Below are 17297 nucleotides of genomic sequence, written 5' to 3' on the forward strand. Positions count from 1 at the left end.
ATTTTCAGGTTGATACTCAACCTGTCTGACCATGTAATGACTGCACTTTCCTTGGCCATGAAGTCCTGGGGTGGGACTTGAACCCAAAGGTGCTGGCTCAGAGGCACGGATGTTACTCACTGAACCACAAGACCTATTTTATATGATACAAGGCCTAAAAACCAATATTGCTTCGTATGATACAAGGACAAAGCCAAAAATGGTATAAAGAAAGAGCACACAAAGACATTGTTGCTGCAGTGATTCAAGTGAACTCAGTCATTCAGAAGTCATGTAGAGAGGACTTGTCGACAGATTGACTCCCGAGATGCACTCCGACATGCAGGGAAACTAAGCAACCGGTATTATCATGAGTACTATTGCTTAGTGGTTTGATAAAGTTGTACCACATTAATGAATTAATATCAAAGCTATTATATGCCATTGACGCCAAGTAAAAGCTAACACCTTTAAGGCAGGTATCGAGTTCTACATTATCGTTCCTTCTCAGTGGGTCTTTCCTTTATAAGGTTGTAATTAACCCTTTTCTATTACATTATTCTAGGTCAAAAATAACTCCTAGAATCATAGAGTCATAGAATTTACAGTGCAGAAGGAGGCCATTCGGCCCATTGAGTCTGCACAGGCACTTGGAAAGAGCACCCTACTGAAGCCCACAGCTCCATCTTATCCCCAAAACCCAGCCTAACCTTTTTGGACACTAAGGGCAATTTAGCCTGGCCAATCCACCTAACCTGCACATCTTTCGGGACTTTGGGGGGGTGGGGGGAAGCCGGGGCACCCGAAGGAAACCCACGCAGACATTGGGAGAACGTGCAGACTCCGCACAGACAGTAAACCAAGCTGAGAATCAAACCTGGGACCCTAGAGCTTAGAACTTAGGACAGTACAGCACAGAACAGGCCCTTCGGCCCTCAATGTTGTGCCGAGCAATGATCACCCTACTCAAACCCACGTATCCACCCTATACCCGTAACCCAACAACCCCCCCCCCCCTTAACCTTACTTTTTAGGACACTGTGGGCAATTTAGCATGGCCAATCCACCTAACCCGCACATCTTTGGACTGTGGGAGGAAACCGGAGCACCCGGAGGAAACCCACGCACACACGGGGAGGACGTGCAGACTCCGCACAGACAGTGACCCAGTCGGGAATCGAGCCTGGGACCCTGGAGCTGTGAAGCATTTATGCTAACCACCATTCTACCATGCTGCCCCGAATGATCTGTGCAGCTGTGAAGCAACTGTGCTAAGCACTGTGCTACCTTGCCCCCCCCCCCCAAATCCATTCCCTCAGTCATTCCTCTCCTACAAACAACACCCATAGATCTTCTTCAGCTCTTCATGTCTGTTCCCACACTCATCCTCTGACCCCGTGTGAAACTCCCTGACATCAAAAACATCAATCATAATGTAGAAAGCATTTGTAGCATAGAAAAATATCCAGATGTACTTCACAGAAGTGTCATGTAAAAAAACAGATGTGAAGTGGAAGAAGAGATGGCCAAATGCTAAACAAAGAGATGGATTTTAACAAAATCTTACAGAAAGAGGAGGGCAGGGACTCACTGGCCATTTGCTGGGGACAGGATTCTCTGTTGCTGGAAACCACCCACCCCCACCTGCAGGTTTCCTGATGACATGGGGTGTCTTCAATGGGAAATCTCATTGACAATCGGAGAGAACATAAAATCCCACCGCCATTGACCGGCACGGCGACGAGAAATACGGGGCTGGGGGACCGGATAATGCACCCTAGGTGTTGCAGAGTGTGGAGCCAAAGCAGCTTGCAAGATACTGGCCGGAATTTTCTGTATGTTCGCTGACATCGAGATACTCTGGTCCTGCCACTAGCACCACTCCTCCCTCGCGGATTTCCCTGTGGGGTGAGGTGTCTTCAATGGGAATGCCTGTTGATAAGCAGTGGGAGTGGAGCATCCCGCCTTCAGCGAACGGCCTGCCAAATTCTCCACCCTCACTAGCAGTGGTAGCGGGGTGGAATGGCAAAGGAGAATCCAGCCCACTCACGAATGACGGGATAAAAGGAGAAGATGCATAAGAAGCCAGAACCAGGGAAATGGAGAGTTACGAGGTTAGAGGTCGGGGATGTTGGGAGTTGGTAGTTAACGTGATGAGAGCAGCTACCTTAAAGAAAAATGAAGGAGTGAAGCCAGAAAGAGGTTGAAGCACAAGGGATGAAGAGTTAAAAATTCAATCTCGAATGGAATATTGTGGGAAAGGCTAAGAGAATATCATGATTTATAACAAATTCATTTTAAATCACTGTAAGGAAAGAGAATGAGAGGCCACTTAATTGAAATGCAGATCCGAGTATGAAATTTTCCAGAATATTAACATTTCTGAGTAACAGGTTAAAGATTGTTGAAAGAATTAAGGAGTCGTTTCATCAATTAATGCTGAAGGAAGACTAAAGAGCACAATTCTCCCAGAATGCAAATATGTAAATGAGGCCTTCGTGATAGCTTGTTACTGCTGATTGATCCATTTAAAACAGACCAGGGCAAATATCAGGTAGTGAAATAGATCAGTTAATCAATTTTATTTTTTGGCACCAATTACAGGCTGTAATTAAAAATACTGTGCGATTTCATCAATATGTGAGGTGAGTGCCTCCTCGTTGCGCCGGTTCACCAGTCAAAGGATTAGTAAGTTGACATTTCTTTGCTGACTTGATGACAAAATGCCTCCATTGGGATAAACAATTCGAAATATCGGCAAGATTTTACATACAAAGTTCAGACACACACCCGCACCGGAAGTGTGTCAAATCGTGAGAGAAGATTTTGGGTGTGCATCCTGACATCATCGTGCACTCATGCAATATTTTGGATGGAGGGCATGGGCAAGAGTGTGGAATTAGGAATTAGTTAATAGTTAGCCAGTTGCAGTTACTGCACATTGCATTATAGTTCTTGTGTAAATAAACAGTAATTAAATTTTCATTTACAAACTTGGTGATTGTGATTATCGGACACAGAACCAGCAGCTTCTGACAGCTGAGGAAAAAAAGATGTCAGTCTTAAAAAGGTGATGCGTTTAAGGTGGTAATACATTTAATGTGGCAATGCGCTTAAAACAGCAACCACAAGAAGTAACAAACAGCAATGGACAGGAAAATTGGAAAAGACCCTAGACAAAGGGCAACTCTCAAAAAAGAGGTTGATAGGCAATCATGCAAGGGTAATGCAAGACCTCAGGGGAGGCAAAGAAGACCTCAGAAAGAGGACACAGAAAAACACCAGAACGGAATTAAAGATCACAGAAGGAGGGCAGTGAAAGATCCTACAAGAAGAGCAATGAGAGATTTGCAGAACGGTAAAAAGTGAACACTTCATTGAGGACACATCTGACCAGCAGTGAAGCCAAAAGGTTTTGTCTGGAGGTAAGACAAGGCTATATGAAAGTTCCATTTGTGAAATGTATATGTCCAGTAAGAACACGATGGATTCACCTTGGAGGAAATGCAGAAATTAAAGACTTAAACTCAGAATTATTGAACAGTAGAATCAGAAAAAGAATTAAAGCTCCAGAGAAGACATTAAGCCAACAAGTTGAAATGGCTGACAGCTTGAAGAAGGGAAGCTTGACAATGAGAAATTAACTGAAGGAGTAAAAAAACATTGAAATTGACAGCAGAACCTGCAATTCAGACAGAGAAAGAAACTGAGATTATGTGCCAGAACAAGGGGTGGAATTCCCGGCCCCCCCGCTGGGTCAGGGAATCGCCCGGGGCCGGCGTAAATCCCGCCCCCGCCGTGGCCGGAATTCTCCGCCACCCGGGAATCGGCGGGAGTGGAAATCATGCCCCGCCGATTGGCGTGCCCCCTGCGGCGATTCTCCGGCCCACGATGGGCCGAAGTCCCGCTGCTGATAGGCGTCTCCCGCCGGCGGGAATTGGAGCACCTCTGGTGCCGGCGGGATTGGCGGCGCGAGCGGTCCCCCGGGTTCCTGGGGGTGGTGGGGGCGATCGGACCCCGGGGGGTGCCCCACGGTGGCCTGGCCCGTGATCGGGGCCCACCGATCGGCGGGCGGGCCAGTGCTGTGGGGGCACTCTTTTTTTTCCGCCGCCGCACGGCCTCCACCATGGCGGAGACGGAAGAGACCCCCCCTACAGCGCATGCGCCGGAGGTGACATCAGCGGCCGCTGAGGCACCGGCGCAAGCGTGGACCGGTGAAGGCCTTTCAACCAGCCCCAACGCCGGGTGGCGGGCACCAAAGGCCGTTGGCGGCGGTTTTGGCGCCAGTCGGCGTGGTGGAACCACTCCGGCGCGGGCCTCGCCCTTAAAGATGCGGAGAATTCCATACCTTTGGGGAGGCCCGACGTCGGAGTGGTTGGCGCCACTCCGCTATGCCGGGACCCCCCGTCCCGCCGGGTAGGGGAGAATCCCGGCCAAGATTGCTGAAATAGTCACGTGAATTGAAAAGCACAAGGGGCAAGATGATAAAATGGTCGATGAAAAAGATGCTGAATTGAAATGTTGGAAAGAGAAGAACCTTTATCACACTATCTACATACCAGAAACAGAGTACTAGGACCATTCCTTCACACGTGAATTGTGATTCAAACCACAATGGTGAAAGAACTGTCAAGAAAGAAGACTGCGTTGTGATGACATGTGCCAGCATGCATTATAATATAAGTTCCTCGGCAGAACACGGGTCAATGCGGGCCTGGAAAGTGGCACCATCCACAGAGTTATGTATGTAGTCACATGGTCAGAGAACAATTTAGGACAAAACTCGGTAAACAGCAAGCATGTATGGAAGAGTTCCATTCAAGACTCTGGGTGCAATTCACCTGAAAAATTTCCAAGGCTGGTTTTCGGGTGGGTTTGGTGGGGTGTTTCTCAGCGGCTGAGTGCCGAGATTGACAGCTCTACTCAACGGCTACTTGTTTGGGCCGCAGAATGTTTCTCCCCATTGAGGCCACACATAGGACATTTTCCTGCACTGGGGAGCTGAGCTCGTCAGCAGGACTATCTCCTCGATCTCCAGACCACTTTCAGGACCCTCCCCTTCACCCTGCAACCTTTCTTCGGCCCCCTCGGACACCCCACCCCCCCCCCCCCCCCCCCCCCCCGTCATCATCCCCTTTCATTGACATGGCCCCCAGGCCCCGAACCTTGACATAGTCAGCCTGGCATCCTGGAACTCTGGCATTGCCAGGGTGCCAGGTTGGCAATGCCAAGGTGCCCAGGTGCCAGAGAGAGTCAGGATACTGCCCTGTTCCCGACCACCCGGGGGGACTCTAATAGCCTGGTCCATGCTTGTGGGAACTAGTGCTAAACGGCACCTGGATGAGGCCTCACAGATATGGCCATTGACTCCCGGAGAATGCAGCATAGAGATACTTAAATGAGCCTAATTATCTGGATCACTGGCAGCAAGGGAATGATCCAGATTGTGCCGATGCCGCGAGTTGGTTGACTCACGCAAGGTTGATTTGTGGCTCTCCCACGATTCACTCGCATGCCTTGCATGGTACCGGGCATGACACGATGGGAGAATCACACCCTATATTTGGAACTCTACATAGTCAATGCCCATCAATAAGAATTCATGTTTAAACACACAAATGTCAAGATCTTATCAATGAGCCATTACCAGCGCAACAATTAAAAAAACATATTAAGTACGAAATATGATATGGTGTCATAATATGAAACTTTTAGGGCAGCACGGTGGCCTAGTGGTTAGCACAACCGCCTCACGGCGCTGAGGTCCCAGGTTCGATCCCGGCTCTGGGTCACTGTCCGTGTGGAGTTTGCACATTCTCCCCGTGTCTGCGTGGGTTTCACCCCCACAACCCAAAAATGTGCAGAGTAGGTGGATTGGCCACGCTAAATTGCCCCTTAATAGAAAAAATAATTGGGTAATCTAAATTAAAAAAAAAAAAAAATTAAATAATATGAAACTTTGGTAACGGATCAAGTTAGATCCCTGGAATTATTTGTCTCTGAGACTGGACACCTGTCAGACCCAGTAGACATGGAGTGATGGATCGTTCGTAAATATGTGGACCACTAGAGAAGTAGGGAGACACTCCAGCAGTCAGTATCACCATCACAAAATGTATTCAAAACTGTGAGTACTGAAGTATCTGATCAACTTGTGATAGGCAAAACTGATGTCTTGGTGGAAGTGAGGAGTAATGCATTGTCTGTACCCGTTATTGTCATTGCTGTTAATGCCGATCCTGTGGAATCATCTCAGACCACATGGACTGCAGTATTTCAAGACGGGCTGCAGGGTAGCACAGTGGTTAGCACATTTGCTTCATAGCTCCAGGGTCCTAAGTTTGATTGCCGGCTTGGATCACTGTCTGTGCGGAGTCTGCACGTTCTCCCCGTGTCTGCATAGGTTTCCTCCGGGTGCTCCGGTTTCCTCCCACAGTTGAAAGATGTGCGGGTTAGGTGGATTGGCCAGGCTAAATTGCCCTTCGTGTCCAAAAAGGTTAAGTGGGGTTACTGGATTACAGGGATAGGGTGGAGGCGTGGGCATGAGTAGGGTTCTCTTTCCAAGGGCCGGTGCAGACACAATGTGCCGAATGGCCTCCTTCAGCACTGTAAATTCTATGAAAGCAGTTCACTACCACCTTCTCAAAGTGCGCAAATCAGTTTCCATTCTTCTCAGGTTCTTCACTCTGGTGTGATCCGGATATCATCTAGGAAGGGCGAGAACCTGTAGTCATCTGGGATGGCCACTTCCAACTAGGTACTGAGAAAGTCGCAAAGCCTAGCGGGTCAAATAGACAAGCCAAGACTCAGGCAGGCTCAGCGCCTGACATGCATATTTGGAAGCAAGGAGTCCAGACGATATCGAAACTCCGTCCAATTAGCATTTTAATGGGGCCGATTAGCATTTGATGGCCCATCTTCACCAAAACAAAGGACTGGTACTCGAGCAGCCGGGACAGTCCCAGACATTTTGGCACCATTCCCTGTTCAAGGGAAATGCAAACAACGGGGTCAGTGACCGCTTGGGACACGCCCGGCCATCCAGATCCCCACCCACCTATTGATCAAGGAATCGAACGGAGTGATCAGGGATCACCCAATTAGTAGGGCTCAAATCGAAGGACTGCCCAAAAGAGCGCGAAAACCCCCCGAGTATAAGAAGAAGAGTCCGCCACATGTTCGCTCTCTCTTGGTCCTGGTACCCCAGTCACGGCCATCTCCAAGTGCAGCAACACCTGAAGCAAGTACAAGTTCAACGCTCGCTACCAGACGGATGAGCCCAGCTGAGCAGCAGTTACTCCTTCAAACCTGATAGATCCAGAAAGTACAGGTTGGCTTAGTCGATAGGTGTAGTTAACTAGTAGTGTTTATGTTGCATGACTAATGGTATGTAAATAAAGTACCCTTGACCTTGAACTAACTAACTGGTGTTTGGCTCTTTGATCGATAGCAGGTTGAAACTTGTGGTAGTATCATTTGATACCTGCCGACTCTAAGCATACAGACATAGATAACATAGAAAGAAGAGCAAATTCACTGATTGCCAAAATAGGAACAGAGCCACAGAAAGGACAGAGAAATGAGTATAGAAAAGAAAAGGCAACAAACCTGATTGGCATGTATTTCACTTTGTTGTCATCTCATTAGTGAGATTAAAGTTAGATGTTCTGGGCTCATGGAATTATCCACCCCACCAGCGGGATGTCAAGCTCACGCTAATTACTACTGGTCTTTAAAAATGGGGACCAGGTATCATGGACTCGGAGAGGGAGGAAGGAGGTGGTAACCCCCTCCCTTCGGGCCAGGGTGCACCAGGGCATAGTAACCACTGGCCTAATGCTGTGGGGAGGCTCCTTCAAGCGGGTTGGGGCGCTCAGGCTGGGCTGGGTTGGAGGGTGCCAGGTCGGGGTCTCACCCAGGTTGGGGGTCGTAGTGGGTCTGTGAAGACTTCAAACCTACTTTATTTCATGTTTTAACACCCCTGAACAGCACACAGCACAGCTGCAGCCACAGACAGTCTACAGCACAGCTCCTCACACAAGACTGAGCCATTCTACAGCTTGTCTCTTGTAGAAGCATTTCACACCCTTTGACGTTTCAATAGGCTCTGTAGTTTCACTATTGCAGTTTGCATGCTTTTATCCCTTTGTAGTTTCTTGTTTATATTCCTTCTCATGCCCCATTAACGTTTACAAGCCACTGTGGTTTAACCAACTCCTGTCTACTTCATTGGGCCTATGGAGATTGTTTGTATACGCTGCATTTCATTCCCATTAACTCTCAAGAATTTCCTCGAGTGCATTCCTGGGGCTTGACTGAACTTAATTTTTTTACGATGGATTTTTAAAAATTCTCTGTTATGATAGAGCTCTGTGGCTTGCTTGGGAGGTTTTCATTTCCATCCAAGCAGCTGGCTGAAGTCGGACAGTGCGAGCGTTCTTGAATGGTGACCTTCTCACAGCCATTCTTGAAGTTTCAAGTTGAGCGCCAGAGAGCTGAGCCGAATCTTCGAAGTTTTCTCTCCCATTGTCCGAGGCGATGGGGGCTCCTGATTTGGGTGGAAGGGAATGATAAAGCTGTAGGTTGCCATCCTAAGCATCTGGCTGCATGTAACCCTTCATCAATGGCTCTCTGTGACTGGGCCATGCTCCCAAGGCCCTTAGCTATGGTCCTCAGGGACTGAGCCATGCTGTAGACTCCACCACTCATGGCTTGAACGCTCTGCCCTAGGCTTTCCACTGCGGTCACCACCCTTGCAGTGTTGGCCTGGGTGCCACGCGATACTCCTACAATCAGCCTTGCAGTTTCAGGAATATCGTTGGCAACCCCAGCTGGATTTGTCAGCTCTGCCTTTGTATACCCAACAGCTCAGGGAGAAACCTTTTCAGAGGCATGGCATCTGGCTGGGTATCAGCTGTGTCCTGGGATCCAGCAGACCTCAGACTGCCCGATCCCTGGAATGTTCTTGCCTCCACCAGATGTGCATCAGCAGCTGTGTGGTGCTCACAGATACGGAAGCCTGTCTGCCAAGATTGCCCACCGAGGTGCGTGTCTCTACCCTGGTGGATGGTGTGGGTGATAGCTGTGACTTATGGCTCTATTCCTCGGAGCTCTCCTCCGAGGTACCGGCGAGGATTGAGTAGGGAGCTATGACTCCGAATGGTCCGGCCTCACCAAATGGTGATCCTGCAAGACAAGGGACATTGGTTCAGTCAATGGGAAGGACAAGGGACTGGACAACTGACAACTCACTTGAGACAGATCAAATGGATGAAGTTGCAGTGGGTCCTCACTTCTCTGGCCCAGACCAACCTCGCAGTCAGTTAATGCTCGCTCCTGGCCTACCTCTGTGATCTCCATTGCCCTTTCCTCATAGGAGGTGATGAACCATAACTTGAGTACCCCCCCCCCCCCCCCCCCCCACCCCAAACTCATCTTCTCACTCACCCTTTATTTATGGACTATCTTTTCCGGCAGGGACACAGTGGATATTGTGAGCCAGATGCCATGTGGGTCAGGGATCTACAGCCGTGGAAAATGTGGGCACCCACCTGGACAGAATCATAGAATCCCTACAGTGCAGAAGGAGGCCATTCAGCTCTTCATCCTACCTAGGCTCACATCCCTACCTATTCCCATAACTCCAACTAAACTTTTTGGACACTAAGGGGAATTTATCATGGCCAATCCACCTAACCGCACATCTTTGGACAATGGGAAGAAACCGGAGCAGCCGGAGGAAACCCACGCAGCCACGGGGAGAATGTGCAAAGTCGACACAGACAATCAGAATTGAACGCGGGTCCCTGGCACTGAGGCAGCAGTGCTAACCAATGTGCTGCCCTTAAGGAAGGGGTTGTGATGAGGGGTTTGTGGGGGGGGGAGGTTTCTGAGGGAAATGCTGGGAGGTCAGGTGTTGGGAGGCTCCGGGGTGGCAGCGAGTGGACTAATGGTGACATTAGTCACCAGGTGCAGCAGACGGAATTGATGCCAGGAGGAGATGAGTGGGAACTCACCATTGCAGTTCATTCATTTTCTTTCGAAACTGGACACCGGTCACCCTTGTCAGGCTGCTGGGACTGACTCCAGCAGCCACCGTTTCCCAGGCAGGATTCCTCACATTACTGTGGGGTCTCCTACCCACATGGGGGTACAGGGTGCACTGCTTCTCCACGCTATCCAGAAGGCTGTTCAGATCTCCCTCCAGGAATCGAGGAGCAGGTCTCCACACTGCCATCCTCCTGGGTTGACAGAGTGAGTGCAGAGGGACATTTAAATGCAGCTCCCCCTTGTTAGCAGTGCACAGCTGAGTCCCAGGTCGGGCGAATCAGCTGCCTCGGGACACCAGCTCGGTGCGTTTCACGTGGGGGTTCATTTAGCGTGTTTCACGTGAGGGTTCACTTATTGCACGAAGTATGGGAAGATCGCAATCAGTTTTGTGCCGACCGGGCCAGTGGGAATCGCACCAGTTTTGCGCCCAAAATGACATTTGTCATTTTTCTGAAAAAATCCGCCCAAAGGCAGAGTTCTCCCACTTTGGTCGGGTGGGAACAGGGAGCGTTTTCAGCTGTGGCACCCAATTGGAAAACATGCCAAACCTCATTAACTATGCACCCAAGTGTTTTGCACTGTATTCAGTGGTGGGGCAGGCCTGCATCGTACGCAATCCGCAGACATGTCTGGGTGGCATATTGAAAAGGTGCACAACATGACTGACTATCGAAGAAAGATAGTGGATCTCCTGAAAATGAAGATGGATATCCAGGAATATTCTGAGGCTGGAGGATGGATCCCTTCCAGGACATCTAATCTACAAGGTCTATCTGTAGTTGCACCCCTGACCTGGTTAGCACTGTTACTTCACAGCTCCAGAGTCCCAGGTCGATTCCCGTCTTGGGTCACTGTCTGTGTGGAGCCTGCACTTTCTCCCTGTGTCTGCGTGGATTTCCTCCGGGCGCTCCGGTTTCCTCCCACAAGTCCCGAAAGACGTGCTGTTCGCTGAATTGGACATTCTGAATTCTCCCTCTATGTACCCAAATAGGCGTCGGAATGTGGCAATTAGGGGCTTTTCATCACAGTAACTAACGATTGCTCCACCCTGCCCAGGCCACAGGAGAGACCAGTATTCCATACAGGTACAGTGCCTCAAATCCAGTCATCGGAACACCAGACATTTTCAGAATGTGGCATACATCAATTTTAATTATGCAAAATTTAAAACACTTACTTGGACAATTGGCAGGATGTGACAACAGATTAGTTATCCATTTTGGCACTTGTGCTCCAGTGTGTTCCTGTGGCCCAAGTGAACCTTGACCCCCACCTGATTCAACTTGGCCCAAACTGTTCACTTCTTGAACTGCCCAACTCAAAATCTGGTAAGATATGATATATTTCTGATTTTTAAAAAACAGGTTAAATATGAGAAACAGGTGGAGAGGTGGATTGGAGACCAGAAAGAGATCAGCCATGATCTGATCAAATGGTGGGGCAGGCTTGAAGGACTGATTTACCTACTACTGCTCTTAATGCTATGTTCCTAAAATAGAAAATCACATGTTCGGAAACGTAAATGTGAAATAATTTCAGCCCGAAAAATTCAAATTTGTTTTTGTTGGGCCAGATGAAGCAGGAATGCTTCTCCTGTGTCTGTGAAATAAAAAAAAATTGAGTTGCTGTCACTCATCTGCCCCCATCCCCAACCAACGCCAGGCCCAACTCCCTCCCTTCAGATCTGGAGGCCAGCTCGTCTGCTCATTATTAAGCTGATCCTGTAACCTGCAGACTGCTTCGTATAACTCGCTTACAGCCAGGCTCTGTGCAGCAGTTACAGACCCGGCCTCCCACAGCTAGACAAGACGTCTACTACTGAAACATTCAAAACTGTATGGAAGGAAAGTTCTACCCCAAAAATTCCCAATTCGCTATCTAAAATTTGATAGAAAAAAATGTAAATTTGTTCTATTTTTAAGAGAGTGAGCAACCAATAAAACAGATGACATACTTCCGGAAGATTTCCTTAAGCAGTAGATCCATTGGTTTCGCTCTCCTTGACAGGAAGCCACATTTGAGGGGTGGAACGGTCACAGAATTAGCATCACAGCGGTGTAGCTCTATCTATGAACCACACAACCATTGAGTACAGCCAACTTGTCTGTACATTAGCAACGTCAATGCCCACTTTCAATTGCCCACTTTGACAAAGGGTCATCTGGGCTCGAAACATGAGCTCTTTTCTCTCCGACAGATGCTGCCAGACCTGCTGAGATTTTCAGAATTTTCTCTTTGGTTTCAGATTCTAGCTTTGATCCACTTTCAATTTCATGACTATCCAGAAATGATAGATGGAAAATTTTGAAATAATCATTCCAAAATAATATCCAAATACTGGATTTTTTTTTTTACTCGAAAGTGCTCCTAATTGACTTTCTTTTCAAGTTTAAGGACACTACGAATAAACTACCCTATAATCAGAAGCAACCTTAAAACTAATTGTCATTCTACAAAATTGACCCTGAACACATCAAAATATTAAGAGAAAGATTTAGAGGCCGCACTGTACCCGTCTAAAAATTCCGCTATGTCAGGAAAATACTGGGTGAGCACTGAAACGGGATTTGCACCGGGCGCCAAACAGTTTTTCAATGATCCCGGGCCCTCCCAGCAGACGGGATCTGGTTCACACCCTCTCTGGGATGATTAGCATATTTAAATCTTCATTTAAATAAGCAGGATCTCTTGAAAGCCGGATACTCCCAGCTCCTGCAATTCTCCCACACGCTGGCACAGCAGGAAGCCAGCGTATATCACTGCTTCTCTCCACAAACGAAGACTGGACTTGAAGGCCATACCAGGGTGTTGGAGGACATTGTAGCCCCTAGGTGGTCGGGGACATGGTGGGCAGTGCCCAGGGACTGACTCCTGGCATCCTGGCACTGCCAGGGGTGGGGCTTGAGGGCAGCACTTTTGGTGACCTCATTGTGAAGTGCCCTCACCTGGGTGGGTCCCTGCCTCCCCCCACAACTCCCACAGCAGGCAATCCCAGCCTGATCGCGTGCTCAAAAAATGTCATCTTGGCAGCCTGGCAGTACCCATGCCAGCTTGCAGTACCGCTTGGGCACCTTGGTAGTGCCAGGCTGCCAGCCTATCAAAAGGCCATGAAGCTGGGGGCCTTTGATCTCCTGGGAAATGCCCACGAGTGCCTTTTTGCCCCCAAAAAATATACTTTATTCATAAAATCTCTAATAAACATTACAGAATATTTCAAATTGTCTTGACTGTACATTTCCATCAAAGTTACATATTCACTTGTCCTTCTTCCATTCAATTGCGATGACATTACACACATATCCTTCTTTATGTTACAGTTCTTTCTTAAATATTTACATTGTCATGTTTCTTTTATACATTGGAGTATTGAAGACCCGGACCGAGGGGTTTTACACTGTTACCCACCCCTCGGTGTACATTTGCTGGTGAGACCCTACACAGTGGTCTTTCCCCATTGCGCCTTGGCGGCAGCTGCCCCAAGCTTGAGTGCGTCCCTCAGCACGTAGTCCTGGACCTTGGAATGTGCCAGTCTGCAACACTCAGTCGAGAACAATTCTTTGCACTGGAAGATCAGCAGGTTTCGGGCAGACCAAAGAGCGTCTTTCACCGAGTTGATGACCTTCCAGCAGCAGATGATGTTTGTCTCGGTGTGTGTCCCTGGGAACAGTCCGGAGAGCACAGAGTCCTGTGTTACAGAGCTGCTCGGGATAAACCTTGACAAATACCACTGCATCTCTCTCCAGACCTTCTTTGCAAAGGCACATTCCACAAGGAGGTGGGTGACCATCTCATTTCCCCCACAGTCACTCCGAGAGCAGCGTGCAACGGTGCTGAGCCTTCGGGTGTACATGAAGAATCTGACAGGGAGGGCCCTTCTCACCACCAGCCAGGCTAGGTCTTGGTGCTTGTTTGACAGTTCTGGTGATGAGGCGTTCTGCCAGATGACTCTGACAGTCTGCTCAGGGAACCATCCAACGTCCTCCACAGTCTCTTCCCTGAGACTAGTGCTGATCAGCGCTTGCCCAAGGTCTCTGAGGCGAAGGGGATGAAACACAAAGCCTCAAGTACCTTGCTCTAATATACAGATTTGCCAAAAAGTGTGGGCGGGATTCACATTGCAACGTTGTGTTAAATCCCATGTGGCATTGCGAGCTGGGTAGATCCCGGGAGCGGGGTCTCCCGGCTTTCAACGGTCACACGGCGCCGCGAGGAGCTGCTTGCCGTGTGTCCTCAGTCATTCTTTTGGGAAAATTCCGCCCTATGTCTTTCAGCCCACCATTGAATCGTGATTGTAATTGTGCTTCATCAACCAGTGTGTCCCGAGTATCATTATTTTACTTTGGTGTAAAAATTCAGATTTTAACAGATACATCATGGAGCCAAGCCCTAACTTGGCTTTCCATTTTCTTTGTGATAATCAACAAATACCATTGAAGCAATGATGCAGACAACAAGAAGGGCTTACCTTAAAGAAAGTTACAGTGGCCCCATCTCCGACAGCTCCGTACTCTATCTTGGTTTGTTTTGCCAAATCGTCAGCAGAATCAATGGGAGATTCCATACGCTCCACTGTCAGAAAAGCAGCCAAGTTAGCGGTATAAGACGAAATGATAATCAGCGTGAAGAACCACCAAATGCCACCCACAATCCTGGTAGAAAGAGCCTTGGGCATTAGTTCGGAACCTAACAAGAGTGGTGGGAGAGGAAACAAAAGTGATGGCATTAAAGAGCACTTGGTAGCACAATTGGCATGACACGTGGTCAGAATCACCAGATGAAAGTATATAGAGTGCTTAGTACAAGTCACTGAGCTTTCAGAACAAGTGGAGCTTTTTCTTTATATAATATAATCAGGGGTTCAATGATATGGTTCTCAATTTCCCCAAGCACTGAAAATTGTGACGTAATAATCAGAGTTGAGGCTTTAATTCTTATTTGGGGCATATTTTAAGTCTCGGCCCTGAAATTTTGAGCAGGAGCCTGAATCTTGAAGTTCTACCCCTGAAACCAGCATGCAGATACGAAGTGGGTGAGAAATAAAATATCCATGATTCACAGGGGCTGCTCTCGGTATTCATAAGTGGATGCAACTGCTTATCTGTAATTTTGGTGAAGTAGGTGTCTGAAACCCGAAGTGCGCAGATTGGACCTGGTAAGAGCAGGTCTGGATCTTGTGAAGCTATTTGGCGAACCAGGTACTTTTATGGAGAGGTAAGATACTCTTTTGGATATGGTGCCAGGACAACACTGGAAGAGTTAAGGCAACCTTTGTGGGAGGTAGTCATGGTCAGAGAGCTTTACAGCACATAAAGAGGCCCTTTGGCCCATTGTGTTTGTGCCGGCCATCAAGCACCTATCTATGCTAATCCCTTTTTCCAGCACTTGGTCCATAGCCTTGTGTGCTATGGCATTTCAAATGCTTATCTAAATGTAAGGTGCATTTGGGAGAGGCCAGGTGCCTTTTGGGATGTAAAAGTAGACTTCTTACACTGTCCGTGTGGAGTTTGCACATTCTCCGTGTTTGTGTGGGTTTCGCCCCCACAACGCAAAAGATGTGCAGGGTAGGTGGATTGGCCACACTAAATTTCCCCTTAATTAGAAAAAATTAATTGGGTATTCTAAATTTATTTTTTTTTAAAGAAAAAAAAAGTAGACTTCATTGTGTGTAAAAAGTGTTTCAACTCATTGGAACTGTCCAAGCTTCAAAGAACTGTCAAGGAAATGTCACTGTGTCAAACACATGTCAAACTCATTGGAACTGTCAAGGCTGTCAGGAGATTTAACTCTGCTGGATTTAAATTCAAAAAAATTCAAAAAGGTGTGGAGCTTTGAAAAAAAATGCTTAATATTTCACTATGTTGACAACCTATGTCTTGTACAGGAGGCAACACTGCATTATGGGCACCAGATAAATACAATGGCAACTGTGCAATTCAAATGAAAACTATTTCCACATGATAATTGATAAAGGGTATGTCAGCAGGAGGGATATATGATAAGATTGACCATATAACTCAGAACAATTAAGTCACAAGCTCATTGCAACCCAAAGCTTGGAGCTGAAGTAAAAAAATTATTTTAGATTTTATTTTTCACCCAAAACTATCAAAATTTTAGTGGAGCCACTTCTTGTCGTTATGGCAACATGTCTTTGGTTCTCTCGACTTCGTGACCATTGTGACGAAACCTCTTCATTGATTCTAACAAACATAATTTTGGGACTGTAGACAAGTACAAATATGAAAACCCTGTAACTAGGAATTGACAATTAGGAAGTTGAATGATGAACTTGTCCTCAAATCAACCTGCCTATCTGTCTCTCCCTACAACAGGGCACTCATACATTTATCATTGCCTTAGTTGAACCCCTGAGTATAACATTTGCGATATCTAAACACTTAAAATATATTCAATTTATTCAACACTGATTGGATGGAGTTGACTGTTCATGATTTCATACCAACAGTCACAGGTCAACATTATGCTAAAAGCTTGTGAAGATACACGTTAATTGAACCTGAAAAAAAATCACTCTTAAGTTGTCTCCTCTGTCAGGAACACATGGTTAACTGGGTCCAGAAGAGACTAACAACTGTGAATTCACATATTTAGTTCTCCCTTGCAAAGAGATCCAAATGCCTGTGGATTTATATTGGGAATTAGGATGCACGATCAATTTATAGACCCAGAATCTTCTGTCCATTTATGTTAATGGAAGCAGAAACCTGCCAGACCTGGTGATCTTCAAATTTCGATAGGCACTTCATAAAATCACAGATTCATACAGCTCAGAAGCAGGCCATTTGGGCCATCGTGCTTAAACCAGCTTTTTACAAAATAGCTATCCAATTATTCTCACTTCCCTGCCATTTCCCCAGAACCATGTTAACATTTTGCTTCAAGTAGTTATTGAATAGCCTTTTGATAGCTACTGTTGAATCTGCCTCGACCATCTTTTCAGACATTGCAATCCACATCTTAATACCTCATTGATGAAAAGGTTATCTCCTCACGTTGCCTCTGGTTCTTTTGACAATTAATTTAAATCTATGCCCTTGGTTACCAACCCTGCCCCCACTGGAAACAGTTTCTTCTTGCATTCTCTGTTGAAATTTTTCATGATTTCACACTCTTGTCGAATTTCCCTTTCAGCCTTCACTGCTTTAAGGAGGACAGCCCTCCTTCCTCTAATCTTTGCAAGCAACTGAAATCTTTCATCCCTGTACCATTCTCGTAAATTTCCTCGGTACCCTCTCTCAGGCCTTAAC

At 47.2% G+C, this 17297-nt stretch overlaps 1 protein-coding gene across 4 annotated transcripts in view; it reads right to left on the minus strand.

The window, feature by feature from the left end:
* Window positions 1-17297, minus strand: part of LOC119967138 (glutamate receptor ionotropic, kainate 2) — a 587375-nt gene that overhangs the window by 82255 nt on the left and 487823 nt on the right. For all 4 annotated transcript variants that reach the window (XM_038799270.1, XM_038799271.1, XM_038799268.1 and 1 more), the window contains exon 14: window positions 14495-14712. In XM_038799270.1, coding sequence (XP_038655198.1) covers window positions 14495-14712 — 218 coding nt within the window. The remainder of the gene's footprint in view (window positions 1-14494; window positions 14713-17297) is intronic.

Source organism: Scyliorhinus canicula, chromosome 6 (genome assembly GCF_902713615.1).
Source record: "Scyliorhinus canicula chromosome 6, sScyCan1.1, whole genome shotgun sequence".
In the NCBI taxonomy this organism is placed as follows: domain Eukaryota; kingdom Metazoa; phylum Chordata; class Chondrichthyes; order Carcharhiniformes; family Scyliorhinidae; genus Scyliorhinus; species Scyliorhinus canicula.